The sequence below is a fragment of the Ceratotherium simum genome, chromosome 10 (genome assembly GCF_057802395.1).
Source record: "Ceratotherium simum simum isolate JZ-2026a chromosome 10, ASM5780239v1, whole genome shotgun sequence".
In the NCBI taxonomy this organism is placed as follows: Eukaryota; Metazoa; Chordata; class Mammalia; order Perissodactyla; family Rhinocerotidae; genus Ceratotherium; species Ceratotherium simum.
Window position 1 is genome coordinate 68,379,923 of NC_141909.1, and position 14,651 is coordinate 68,394,573.

At 40.2% G+C, this 14,651-nt stretch overlaps 1 protein-coding gene across 5 annotated transcripts in view; it reads left to right on the forward strand.

The window, feature by feature from the left end:
- The window catches only part of DCLK1 (doublecortin like kinase 1), a 361,089-nt gene that overhangs the window by 25,553 nt on the left and 320,885 nt on the right, over nt 1-14,651 (forward strand). For all 5 annotated transcript variants that reach the window (XM_087436199.1, XM_087436195.1, XM_087436196.1 and 2 more), the window contains exon 2: nt 3,763-4,157. In XM_087436199.1, coding sequence (XP_087292325.1) covers nt 3,763-4,157 — 395 coding nt within the window. The remainder of the gene's footprint in view (nt 1-3,762; nt 4,158-14,651) is intronic.

Genomic DNA, 14,651 nt, shown 5'->3' on the forward strand with positions numbered 1-14,651 from the left:
AGTTAGGGCAGCGTTTTAAGTCTGAAATGCCACAGGAATGCCAGTCAGAAGGGATTTTAAGAGAGGTTATATGTAGGTTACATGTATACAAGATACACATCCTGTGACATCTATGTCCAGCGTGGTGCATGCACTCTGAAGGTGTGTGTGCCTCTTATTCCACGCCTGTCCATCCACCTGCATCCTAACCCCACTGGCAAAATATGCCTTGGGATTCCCAGGTTCAGCATCTATTTAGATGTGGTAGTGCTTGGTGTGTGTGTGTGTGTAAATCTCTGAAACAGGAATTTAGGTGCTCATCTAGAGAAGGATGAACACAGAGGTTCCTCAAAATAGTGAGAAATCTCGCAGAGAACAACTGAGGATGCTGATTTCTTAGCATGGCAGTGTTTATAGGAAAATCTAGGATAAGAGCCAAGCCCTCATCTTCCCCACTCAGGTGCTCCTGATCTCTGTGGCTAAAGCGGTGTAGTTACCTTCTTAGCACCACAACACATGTGTGCCCAGGCCCTTAGCCACTTATAGTCTGTAAAGTGTGCCTGTGTGCTTTAGTGGGCTTCCTGTGCAGAAAGTGGGACCCTGTGGAAGCCCAGTGAATCTTCTTCAGGAGCTCTTGGTTCAAATATATGACTAAGCCAACTGAAAAGCTGAGTCAGCCAAGGCAAGGGAAAGAATCCCTATTTCGATGCCACACATCATTACTAGAACACTAGGGTGTGTAGTGTGGTTTTTGACATTTATTTAGTGGTAGCTGTAAGCCTTGAAAATGATTTCATTTTGAGTGTGGTTTTTCTTTGTCACCAACATCACTGTCTACTTTTGGGCAGGCTCAGTGAAGGGAAGTAAAAGATGTGATTCTTTCCCTGGTTGAACATATGATCTGCTTTGAGGAAATATGCAAGTAAAATAAAACAAAATCAACTTTTCTCTATTTTAAGTTGATCTTTTTTTTCATTTGCTCTGGAATTTTTGTTTCTAAAAGCCTGTTTCCTCTAGGGAATTTCAACACTTGCTAAATTATTTGGCCTTTGCAAATTGTGAATTGACAAGAGCCCCTTTGAACTAGAGTTGAACTCGCTGGTGACACAATTGTGCCATCCTTTGCTACAGTCCAGCTTGTTTTCCTTTGGTTTATATGGATTTGGGAGGAAACCCCTAGGGCTAGAAGAATGATCACTGCCTGTAAAAATAAAACAAAACCTTCAAAAGTCAATCTGGCCTTTGTAATTTATGAAGTTTGAAGATCTTAGTGAGTTGGCCGGAGTACTGGCAGTATCATGCCGCCTCCTAACACACACCCCTTTCAGAAGACAAAAGATCGCCTTTTAAAAACAAATAAATAAAAAAAATAGGAGCAGTTATGGTATCATGGGCAGAATGTTGGTTCTGTTGTTCAATTAATAGCTGCCTGGAAGATTGCATATAAACTGATGATTGTTTTGAAATTATCTAACTTCAAAATCAGTGAAACCAGTTCATGCCTACGTATATATGGTATGACTTTTTCTGGAGAATGCAAATTTAGACTATTTTGAGTTATTAAGAGGCATGAGGTAGTTTTCATATTTTGAGGAAAAAAAATACACTGAACTAAAAATCAGTCCTGATTTAAATCACACTGTGTTGCCCCCCTGCCCCCCCCAACTGGGGTCAGCAGTAGAATCATGAGCAGGTGAAGACATTAGAGGCCTGGTGACCACTGCCTCCTCTGTCTGCAGACAAGGTCTTCAGCAGTTATGTGGTCTGCCCAGGGTCACAGAGCTAGTTAGGAGTGAGGGCTTTAAAAATCCCTGCTTTACATGCAAAGAGGGGCCAATCTCAGGGAGTCTAGGCCTCTAGGACATAGCACATGGGGCAGAAAGAAAGGAGTCAGAGTAAATCTGGGTTCAAATCCCAACTCCCTCAATGATGACTTTGAGACCTTGGCTATATCCCTACTCACCCTCAGTCACAGTGATATTACCTATCTCATTGGATTGCCATGAGGTTTAGAAGAGCATTTTTAGCATATTACACAATTGATTGCTGAATAATAGTGTCAGGCACATTGTAGACAATCAATAAGTATTAGCTTTTTCCACTTCATTCATTTCAAGAGTACACAATTTCTAGGAATGCGTTTGAGCATGAATTTTTAGCCACTCTGAATGGATTGGAGGTCAGTTTACTGAAGGTCAAGGAAAGGTCAGGGAGGCTTAGCAGGACTTTTGGTTAGTTTGGATTGACCTTTGGAAAGGTGACATCATCTAAGTGGTGGGATTTGGGAAGCACTCATAAGGTTCTTGCCCCAGATTTTCCATTTCCCTTATATTCTATTTCAACATGCCTGAAATTTTATCATTAAAACTTCTTTCCTTTGAATGCTGAGTTTTTTTCCTCTTTCTAGATTGTCCTGTTAAAACATGGAGCCCCCTGCAAGGGGCAACACCACAAGCCTTTATCGGCTAACCTCCTAGCAAGGATAAATTGATCCCACAGGCACCTGGCTGATAACAAGACTCCACAGAAAGTAAAATGGGGCCATGGGGCTGCAGGCATATCTTTCAGAATGTCGTGACATGGAAGTCAGGAGGACTCACCAGGAGCCTCTCTTACCAGAAGGGGAAGATTCTATTCCTACTAGTTCTTTCTGTGACAGAGTCAGGAACAGAAAAGCAGATTTTATTAATAAAAAATATTAATACTTATCACATGCTAGACACTATCTTAAGTGCTTCATGTGTGCTTCATGTATTAATACTTAACATTACGGTACTAATAGCGTTCCCCTGTGTGATTGAGGAACTTGAGGCTTAAAGATGTTGATCCGGACTTGACCCTGTACCAGCTGTGTAACCTTGAGAAATCTACTTGATCAACATTTTTAAGCCTCGATTTCCTCAAGCACGAAGATAGAGCCTCAGTGGAAGTGAAGGCAGAGCCCTCCAAAGAAGTAATTCTTATCCCTTGTTTTTGTTGTTTCTCCACGTCTCCCCTTCCTTTTTCTTCTTCTTTTTTTTTAACCCAACTTATCTGAAGCAGTAAATGTAAGTAAATGAGTTATGGTGAATTCACTTAAAAAAATTTTATTGGATATGTGAATATGTTGGAAAATCGTCCTTAAGTTGGTTGAACCTATAAACTGATTCAGTTTGCTCTCCATCTGGCCTTGGGGAGCACATGGGGAGGAGTTTTGTTTGTTAAGTAAAACGTTTACAATCTGACTGTTAAATGCTGCCCGCCCTCTTTTGCTTCCTAGCCCACCATCTCTCTGTATCTTTAGCCTATAGTGATATGAAAGCATATTTCCTGCCTGCCTCCAGGATTAGCACGCTGCCCTACTCGGAACCCTGGGCTTTGAAGTCAGGCAAACATGGGTCAGAGTTCTTGGTTCAAACATTTCTCAGCTGTCTTACTTGAAGAAACTTAGGAGAAATTTTTCTGTGCCTCAGTTTCTTCATCTGTAAATAGGGATAATAATACTTTGAAAGGTTTGTTATGACTGTTGGAAATATTAGCTGTTCAAAGCCTGATACTTATAGGTGGTCAATACATAGGAGCTGTTTCTAACAGAACTGGGGTTGATTAGTAACCTGTTTCCACTGGGGGCTGCCACTTCTGTTAACTGTGTTGTCTTCCTTCTCTCCCAACTTGAAAACTCATATTAAATATATCGTCAATTATAGCAATATTTCCACCAGCTGCTCTCAAGCTGAGCCTTTCAAATCATGATCTTAAAATAACATCAGTATGTGTCTCTGTTTTTGTTTCTATGCCTCATAGGTTCAACTTTAACTCCCTCATGTCCTTCGGCAGAGACATGGAGCTGGAGCACTTTGATGAGCGGGATAAGGCGCAGAGATACAGCAGAGGGTCGCGGGTGAATGGGCTGCCCAGCCCAACGCACAGCGCCCACTGCAGCTTTTACCGAACCCGCACTCTGCAGACCCTCAGCTCCGAGAAGAAGGCCAAGAAAGTTCGTTTCTATCGAAACGGAGATCGATACTTCAAAGGGATTGTGTATGCCATCTCCCCAGACCGGTTCCGATCTTTTGAGGCCCTGCTGGCTGATTTGACCCGAACTCTGTCCGATAACGTGAATTTGCCCCAGGGAGTGAGAACAATCTACACCATTGATGGGCTCAAGAAGATTTCCAGCCTGGACCAACTGGTGGAAGGTGAGCACTATGCGATAACTCCCAAGTGACCCTAAAGAATACCTTCTCACATTTCCACGTTGTTCTAGCCATCTCCCACGTGATCTCTAAGAGAGTTCAGCCTTATGGCTGTGATCCCGATTGTTTTCACACGTTTAAGAGTTCACTTTGCTGTGTTGTAGTATAAAAATAAAAAAAAAACACTAATGGTATTAGGTCATATAGCTTAGAATAATGGGCTGAGGGAAGAAGGTTCTTAATTCTACAGCATTCTCTATTTTTTTCTCACACTCATGCTACATTAATTTTAAAAGTCCATTTTCATATCTTTAATCACATAGTTCATATTCATTTCTAGATGCAAGTTGAACTTTTGCTTTCACAATTTCTGAAAGTACTTGAACTGAAAATAACTAATGGATCATGAGATTTTAGAGTTGAAAGGAACCTTTGATAGTTATCAAACCCATTAATTTTTTCACTGGAGACTGAGGCCCAGAAAATTCAAGTGACATGTCTGTGGTTACATGGTAATTAGTGGTGATACTAGACCGAAAATTAGGTTTTCTGGCAATTCTTTCCAATCTGATGCTTCCTTGTAAGTTTAAAGGATTGTTGTCTTTCTATGGTATTTGAGGATGTAAAGGAACCAATCTGTTCAGTTTCTTTTTTTTAAGTCCAATTTAGGTTAACAGTAGTGATCTGTTTTAGACATTTTGTGTGGATGTAGGACTATTTGGGTCCACAGATGAGGCCTGGTGTCCTGTGCAAGCAGAGTGGTCCCCTACACTGAGCTGCACTTGCCTCGGTGCCCACCCCATTTGACAGGACATAAAGCCTCTAATCACCTTAGAGACCATAAGCAAAGTAAAATGACTTGGAGAGAAATAACTGGGTTGAAATTCATGCTAAGGCATAAACGAGGATGGCTGATCCTCTTTGGAGAGTAGGTTTTTCTAAGATTGAGGTCTCAAGGTCCCGATGGGGTAATGCATGGCAGAGAGGAACATGGAAGGAAGTCTGGAGGGTTGGAAGTGCTTGTTTTCACCTGGAGTTCATCTTTGCTCCAGCCGTGTTTGCCCAGGCCCTGTTATCTTGCCGGATCCTGGAGGAACGCCCTGCACGTAACATCCTCCCTCTCTTGTGCAGGTAGCAGGAAGCATCCCTTTCAGCCCTCCGTGGGGTTTTGGGTTGCTCTGCCCTGATCGCACACAGGGAAGCCCGTTTGTGCTCCTTTGGAACCAGAGTTTGTATGTGATTGAAGGCTGAGGGCTTCTTGTGTCTTTCTCCCATTTTCCTTCCCTTTATCCCCTGGCAGGATGCCAGTCCAGTCTCAGTATGACCGGGCTTGAGAGGGTGCAGAGGAGCCTGGATTTGGTGTGTTTATTTTGTGGGAATTCACATCTCTTTTCGATGACTTGTCATCCTGCCAAGATGCCTGCAGACTTGGCCTTTTTCCTTCTATTCAGATGTTGGAACTTCCAGTAAATTAAAGGGGAAGAATAAACACAAAACCTTTCTGCAGCAGCTTTGATTTTTGTGCCCTGTCCTTTTCATGACCTTGGAAAATATAAGGATAAATAAAACATTTGGTGGGATATTCCACGAGATCTGGATAAAGATCAAATGCAAAGTCAGGTACATGACCAGTCACCACGCCATCCCTCTGAGGGCTGATGGTATCGTAGGGAGGATATGCCAAGATCTCAAAGCATATTCTAAGATGGCTGGAGTTTAGCTCCTCACTCTGTGCACTATCTGTGAGGGGAGGGGTACTTCAATCAGTTTCCCACTCAGAATTGATCTTTACTGAGAGGTGGCCAGAGATAGTCCCGTAATTCCTGTCCACCAAGGAGAGGGTGTGAGAGGTGGGAAATGACAGTATTTTACATCCAGGGATCAGCAACGTCATGACATGCTTGCTGCCTTCTTCTTTGTCGGTTTTTTAAGACAAAAGATTCCCGCTCTGAGAGACTGCTGTCCCGACTGAGGATAATCATGACAGCTCACAGTTTATTGAGCATGTGTCTTGCAAGTATGAACACATTTAATTCTCACAATGATCCTGGGAGGTAGGTACTGTTATTGTCTTACAGTAAGATGAGAAAAGTGAGGCACAGTGTGGTTAAGTGATCTGCTCAAAGTCACACAGCAAGAAATGGTAGAGTCAGGATTTGCACCCAGCAAGGCTGGTGCCATAACTGCCACTAATAAGATACTGAGTGGGGGTATTCTTAGTGGTTTTAAATGAGAAATTTTATTGTATTAGCTTCTTGAAATCAGATGTTTTTAACCTTGACTTAGTTCCAGGAATGACAGATACTGCTTCCAGAAACACTTTAATGTTTTCATTTGCCTCCCAAGCACTTTTCTCCCCATTCAGTAGGAAGTAACTGCAGATTGAATATCCTGATGTTGAAAAATTACTTTTTGGGGAAAAAATACCTATTTCTGATTGAATTGAATGGTGACTTCAGTACAGTGTGTAAGTTCCCATATTGACTGCATTTAAAAAAAATTGTCATTTTAAGCAGATTTTTTTCTCATTTATAACACTGACAATTAGCATGCAGCTGCACTTACTGGTGAAAGAGCTGAAATTCATTAAGATTCACCTCTTTGCCAATTACGTTTTTGCTTAGTCTGTTAAAATGCAAACCATTGCTTCAGTTCATATCTCTTGCTTTACATACTAATTTTGTGTAAACGTCAGTGCATGTTATTAGCTTCTCATTTCTAAATTAAATCCTTTTAGTGGGTGCATTGTCAAGCGTATTTGGCTTGGAATTTTTTTTTCTTTTGTGAGGAAGATTGGCCCTGAGTTAACATCTGTGCCCATCTTCCTCTATTTTGTATGTGGGACGCCGCCACAGCGTGGCTTGATGAGAAGTATAGGTCTGTGTCTGGGATCTGAACCTGTGAACCCAGGCCACTGAAGTGGAGCGCAAGGAACTTAACCACTACACCACCGGGCCAGCCCGAAATTTTTTTTTTAAGTTTGTTCTTTCTCACTTATCTCAGACTAAAAATTCGGAATTACAATTACAATGACATGTGAGTTTCCTTATTTTTAATGGTCTCACAGTCACCTGCATGGTTTTATTATTATTATACACAGATTATTATGCCTAAATTTGGTTTAAGCACGTTGATAGAGCTGGCTCTTAGCCTGAAGTATAAATGTTTGAGTGTGTGTATGTGTGTGCATATATGTATGATTGTGTGTCTATCCTTGCACGTATGTATATATACACACACATGCACACACACACTTAAGAGTAGACCATGGATGACACTCTTAATTGTTTGCTTTCAAAATGGCCTTAATATGTTTTAAAAAAATCATGATGTTTAGAGTTCAAAGGTTCAGTTGATGAGTCTGCATTGACACTTCATCATCACCCCACGTCCATAGTTTACATTAGGGTCTACTCTTGGTGTTGTACATTCTGTGGGTTTTGACAGAGGTATAATGACATGCATCCGCCATTGTATCATAGAGTATAGTTTCACTGTCCTAAAAATCCTCTGTGCAACTCCTATTCATCCCTCCCTTCTCCCTAACCCCTGGCAACCATTGATCTTTTTACTGTCTCAGATAGGCATTCTTTTAACATCTTGTGTGAATGTAGCTATGAGAAGGCCAGAGCATTTCCTTTAAGCATTGAGATAAAAACTTTGCAGGTATGTTATCTTCTGGATATAAATAAGTTAATTTGTACATCAGATCTGCCTGTATTATAAACGAGTCCCTCGTCTTCCTCAGCTCCTATACACACCTTGACACTCCACCCCCCAATCCCCCAGTGGACACTGCCTGACTCTGGAGCTGCAGTGTAAGGGCTTTTCCCCAGTCCTCATTAGAATGAACTCACACATCTCCCTGCAGTTAGGGAATCTCTTTCCAGCCATGATTTCCAGGTCATCCAGCTCTCTTGGCAATTTTTCTTTCCCCTGATTAGGTGTCATCTACTTTCTTTCTCTAATTCACTGTCTTCCTCTATGCCTCTCCCTGCTATATTAGGTTTTTTTTTTTTTTTTTTCGTGAGGAAGATCAGCCCTGAGCTAATATCCATGTTAATCCTCCTCTTTTTGCTGAGGGAGTCCGGCTCTGAGCTAACATCTATTGCCAATCCTCCTCCTTTTTTTACCCCCAAAGCCCCAGTAGATAGTTGTATGTCATAGTTGCACATCCTTCTAGTTGCTGTACGTGGGACGTGGCCTCAGCATGGCTGGAGAAGCGGTGCGTAGGTGCGCACCCGGGATCCGAACCTGGGCTGCCAGTAGCGGAGTACATGCACTTAACCACTAAGCCACGGGGCCGGCCCCTGTTTTTTTTTTTTTTTTTTTTGACAAAGATTGGCCCTGCACTAACATCTGTTGCCCATCTCCCTTTTTTGCTTTTTTCTCCCCAATGTCCAAGTACATAGTTGTGTATTGTAGTTGTAAGTTGTAGCTCTTCTATGTGGGATGCTGTCTCAGCATGGCTTGATGAGCAGTGAGTAGGTCCCTGCCCAGGATCTGAACTGGCGAAGCCCAGGTGCTGAAGCAGAACATGCGAACTTAACCACTATGCCACCAGGCCGGCCCCTATATTAAAAATATTTAAATTAATTTTCGAAAATTTGTAAAACATGCTTTCTCTAAAATTCCCCGGTGGCAACCAGTTTACTAGTTTTTTGAGTAGCTTCTCGGAGGTACCAGCGCATGGTAAGGATATACATATCATTTGCCCGGAAGGTAACTTACTATGCTCACAGTTCTGCACCTTGCTTTGTGCACTAACAATGTATCATATCATATGTGTAGAACTACTGTGTTCTTTTTACTGACTTCATAGTATTCCTTTATACAAATGTTCCATAATTTATTTAACCAGTCTTTTATTGATGGGCATGTAGGTTGTGTCCAATCCTTTGTTATTAGAAACAGTTTTGCAGTGAATATCCATGGATATAAGTTTTCCATTCATGTAGGGGAATATCTGTAGGATAAATTCCTGGACGTAATATTGCTGGATAGAGAGGTACAAGCATTAAACTTGTAAGAGCTGTTGCAAAATTCTCTTCATAGAAGTGGTACAGTTTACACTCCCACCAATGATGTATGAGTGGCTGTTTTTCTACACCCTCAGCAAGGCAATGTGTTACCAAATGTTTTCCCACTTGCCAATCTATTAAGAAAAGAAAAACGTTATCTCATTATAGTTTTAATTTTCATCTTTTCATATGATTAAAAGGCATTTGTATTTCTTTTTCGATGTATTGTCTCTTTATTGCTTTTGACCATTTTTCTACCGGATTGGAATCTTTTTTTATTGACTTGTAGGACTTTTTTCTTTTAACAGTATTAGCCCTTTGTGATATTAATTGAAAGTATTTTTTCCAGATTTTCCTTTATCTAGTGACTTTGTTTCTTATGGTTTTTTGCCATGCAGATTATTAAAAAATTTATATAATCAAATGTATCAGTCTTTTCGTTTATGGCTTCATCTTCATGCCTCTTGGGCCTTCTGTACTCTGAGATTATAAAGCCATTTCCCTCATTTTCTTCTAGTATTTATATGTTTTCATTAAAAAGAATATTCTAATGGGAGTATTATTAGGACAGTATGTGAGGTAGGGATTCAATTTTATTTTTTTCCAGGCTACCTGCCTCATTTTTTAAAGTTTTTATTTTGAAATAATTTGGACTTAACAGAAGTGTCACAAAGATAGGGAGTTCCCATATGACCTTCAGCCGGTTTCCCACAATGGAACATCTTATACAATCATGGTACAATTATCAGAAGTAGAAATTAACCTGGGAACAATACTGGTCGCTAAACTACAGTTTTTATTCAGCTTTCATCAGTTTTTCCACTAATGGCCTTTTTTTGTTCCAGAATCATGTATTGCATTTAGTTGTCATGTCTCCTTCATCTCCTCCAAGGTGTGACGGTTCTTCAGTCTTTCCTTGTCTTTCATGACTTAACAGTTTTAAAGAATACTGGTCAGTTATTTTGTGGAATGTCCCTCAATTTGGGTTTACCTGATGGGTTTACCTTCAGTTTGGGTTGAAGTTATGCATTTGTAGCAAGAATTGCACAGAAGTGACGTTGTGCCCTTCCCAGTGTATCATTTCAGGGGGTACATGATGTTGCCTGTCTTACTACTGGTGAGAGTATACTGTAATCAATTGGTTAAAGTGGTGTCTCCCAGTTATCTTTGCTCTTAAGTTACTATTTTACCTTTGTAATTAGTACATATGTTAGGGAGAAACTTTGAGGCTATGTAAATATCTTGTTTCTCCTTAAACTTTTGCCTGCGAATTTTGGCATTTATTGGTGGGTTTTGCCATGATGACTTCCTATGGTATTCTCATGGAGATTTCTGTCCCTCTTTACTTGTGTCACCTTTAAGCAAGATGTCCTCTGCTTTCCTGTCTTTGGATCATCTTCTGTGATGTCATCAACTCCTGTTATTTTAACCACTCTTTTAAGACTGGATTACTCCCACATCAGACCTTGCTTCTGCACTGCAACCACCTGCATATATTCAACCAATACTCTAATCCTTAGTCTTTTCAAACTCAACGTGTATAAATTTGACCTCATTCTTTTCCTTTATCCAGAATTCATTCTTCTTCTCATTTTCTGGATCTTGTTAAATGGCGTCACCATCTAACTTAACATCCCTTTTGACTCCTTCTCTTCATCCGTCAAATCCAAGCTGTCACCAAATTCTGTTGATTCTGCTTAAGACATTTCTTCAATTTGTTCTCTGCTCTCCACCACTATTATTATAGTTTTCAAGTCCTTATTACTGTTTTAACAATGTTACTTCTTTTGACTGAAGGAGTGATACATTTTTTCTACAGTAAGCATTGTAGAAAATTTTGAAAGATGCAGAAATGTAAAAAACATTAAATAATAACTCCCCAAATTCCTACCACTTGACTCTTGTCTTCTCTTCCTTGTACTATTGTAATAGGCTCCTATGCTAAAAATATATATCTTAGCTTTTCTTTTTCAGTTGGTTTTTCTTTTCTGTATAGAATCTTTATTTGCCCCTGCTTTTCTATTCCCGTTACAGCCTCACTGGGATCAGGTCCTTTAGGACACACACTCATGTCCCATAGAGTAGTCTCCAAACCAGTTTTCCTGCCTATAAACCTGGCCACAGATAAACCGCTTTGTGCCATAATGACTCCCCCGCTTACACATAAAATACACCCACAGTGTTTAACGTGCTTCTCTCAACAATCATGGTGTTCCTTCCTTCTATTCTGGTCTAGTGTCCTATTACCCATTGATACACTCAGCACTGAGCTCCACTGCTCTCTTTTTTTGTGCTCTCCCATCTTGGGCCTCCCTTCATTCCTGTAAGGAGGGTGAGATGGGTGCCCTCCTGAGGGTGTGTGGTTAAGTCATGGCTTTAGAGTCAGACCATCTGCATTTGAATCCGGGCTCCACCTTTGCTAGCCAGGTGACCTTGAGCAAGCTGTCTAACTCTTTGTGCCTCAGTGTGCCCAGTGATAAGTGGTGTGTTCATACTTAGCTCATTAGGGTTGTGGTGAGGATTACAGGTAAAATAGCATGTGTTAGAATAGGATCTGTTATGTGGCAACCATTCAAATCACCTGTTCAGCCAATAACATCTCCCTTCTCATCCCCTCAGCCCATAGATATACAAGTCTCCCACAATCTAAAAATTTCTTGCCTTGATCTTGCTGAGCTCTTAAACCCAGAGCTCTTCCGTGATAAGAAATATCTGCATTTGTTGTCTTTACTTCCTCAACTTCCAATCATATTTCAACCCCTTGATTAGCAGTATCACACTATAATATATTTATTTATTTGTACCAAAGTCTCTAGAAGCCAGGGAGCTGTTGGAGTCCTCACTGCCTAACACAGCAGTTGCAAGTGCTCAATAAATATCACTGGAAGAATGAGGAAAGAGAGAATGAATGGATAAAGGAATGAATGAAAGCAATCTGGCATCACTACCCAACTGAAGCGGCCATTACAGGGCCACATGTGGCCTCCTAATGGTCAGGCCAGTGATCTCTTAGGAATCTTTATCCTCGTTGCTGTCGCTGGAGCATTGGATGCTGATGTTTGGATCTCTTCCAGCCACCTACTCACCACCCCTTGGTTTCCCTGGCTCCAGGTACCTGATTTCTCTCGGTTCCCTTCAATGGCTCCTCCATCTCTGGACACTCTTTAAATACTGGTGTTGCCTTAGATTGCATCTTGTCCAGCTGGGGGTGGTCTTCATGAGCATTTTCTTTAATTCCCATAGCTGAAGCTGTCACATGCACCTCCCTCCCAAACTCCAGACCTCTGTGTCTAACTGCTTGCTGGAAATCTCCAACTGGTTGGCTCCCAGGAACGTCAAATTCAATGTGTGCACAACCAAATTAATTTCCTTCTTTACTATCTAATCCAAACTGGTTTCCCTTCTTATTTTACCTATTGTGGTGTATGGGAATTGGCCAAAATAGAAGTTTCAATGTCATCATTTCAGCGTTGTCGTTGACTCATATTCCCTTGGGCCCCACATCCAATCAGTTGCCAATTCTGCAGTCCAATCGATTGATTCTGTCTGCTGAGTACTCCTCATCACATCTACTCCTCTCTGTCCCTAGTGCAGATGTGTACAGTTGAGTTATCCATCTGCTCTCCTGATCTACTATAATAGTTTCCTAAATGGTGTCTTGACTTCTGTCTCCTCATGTCCTAACTTCAGCCCTTTCTTCACACTGCAGCCAATGCGATCTTTCTAAAGCCTGGGTCTGATCATGCATAAAAACTTTGACTTTGTTGCCTACTGCAGTCTTACTCTAACTTGTTTGTCCATGGAACCATATTATTTTATTTTTTGAGAAAGATATATTAGTATCTCACAGGCTATCCATTTACAGTACTCTACAGTAGAGCATATTATTATTTTATTTTTATCTGAAATGCTGTCCTCTTTCTTTTCTGCTAATGAAAATCCTACCCCTGCTTCCAAGGCTGGCATGAATTCCGTTTCTTCTCCATTGATCGCTCAGTGGGAAGTGGGAAGTGATTTCTTTCTCCTCTGAATTAATATTACCTGACCACTTATTTAGTAATGATCACTTATTGCCTTGTTGTAGAATCTTTTCATATACACATCTTGCTTTCTAAGCTCTTTGAAGACAAGCTCATGACTTAGGATTCTTTTCACTTTCCAGAGTGACTAATTCAGGTCTTGTAACCTAATACTGAGGATTCAGGAGGTTGTTTCAAATTTTTAGGTTTCATGGCTAATGCTGTATGTACTTGTTGCAATTTTGTTATTCGTTTTTCTGTTATTTCCTTAGGAGAAATGTTTAGCAATGAGAATGAACATTTTCCTGGCTCTAAATAGTTTGCCATGTTGCTTTCCAAAAAGGTTGTTATCAGTTTATAATTTCCCTAGTGGTATTTTCTATTTGTATTTTATATAGTTTTTATCCTTTGTCATGTATTTTCATACCTTGTATTTTTGTAAATTCTAATAAGCTTTGCACATTATATTAACCCATTGTTGTATTACAGGTCTTCAGTCTGTTTTCCTCTTTTAATTGTAGTTTCTCTACTTTTCAGTTATATCAGTTTTAAGTTTAAAAAAATTTAGATCTCTCAATGTTTTCCTTTATATTATTTTTTTGTTGCTTTGCATTTGAGAAGTTGACATTTTCCACAGGCCTGACATACACATTCAAATTTTATTTTCTGTAAGCTTATTTTTGTGTACTATTATATTTTGAAAGACTTCCATGGAAGAATGATCCATCAGTGCCTTTGGGGAATCTTTTTTTCGCCTTTAACAGCACTATCAAAATCGTCTTCTTAACCCAGTGCCTTCCGGATAGATTATGAACTGTTGCTGTGTACATGTGAGATAGACTCCTAAAATATAATATCCAGAAGGCACTTGATGATATTTTATTCTGTAAATAATATCTCTTGTGTAATTTAATTCAGTTCAGTTTCAGAAATTTCAATATATTTGAATATTTCCAAGCTTTTATTATAACTCACAATAGTAAATTTTAATTGCCAGGGTTTTCAATGAGGAAGTTTATACTCTGGAAAAATGAAATACATTACAGGTATCCTTCACTTAAGATACTTCTGAATATGCCACGTTTTGAACTTAAAGGAATCCTAGAAGAGGTAGCAACCAGCTTTAGTAATGTGAAGAATGGAGATTAGGTCATTTTCAGACTAAGGTCAAGTGATGTCACAGCTGGAATTTACAAGTCACAACTCTTAGCCAATGGAAAACCTCCAGCAGTAAGAGGAAACAGGGAAAACTTTTGGAATCTCCTAATATGGGATCTTGTGGAGGAATACCTTCCTAGCTAACTCACCACAAGCCTGGTCAACCAGGGAGCTGGTACCATATTACTGGAAGTTTTCGACGGTGACTTAGAATTTCTTTTAAGTGGAAATCCTCTAATTTCATAATGGGAGTCAATGGCCAAGTAGAATTAACTTTGGAGATTTTTTAGTAATAAACT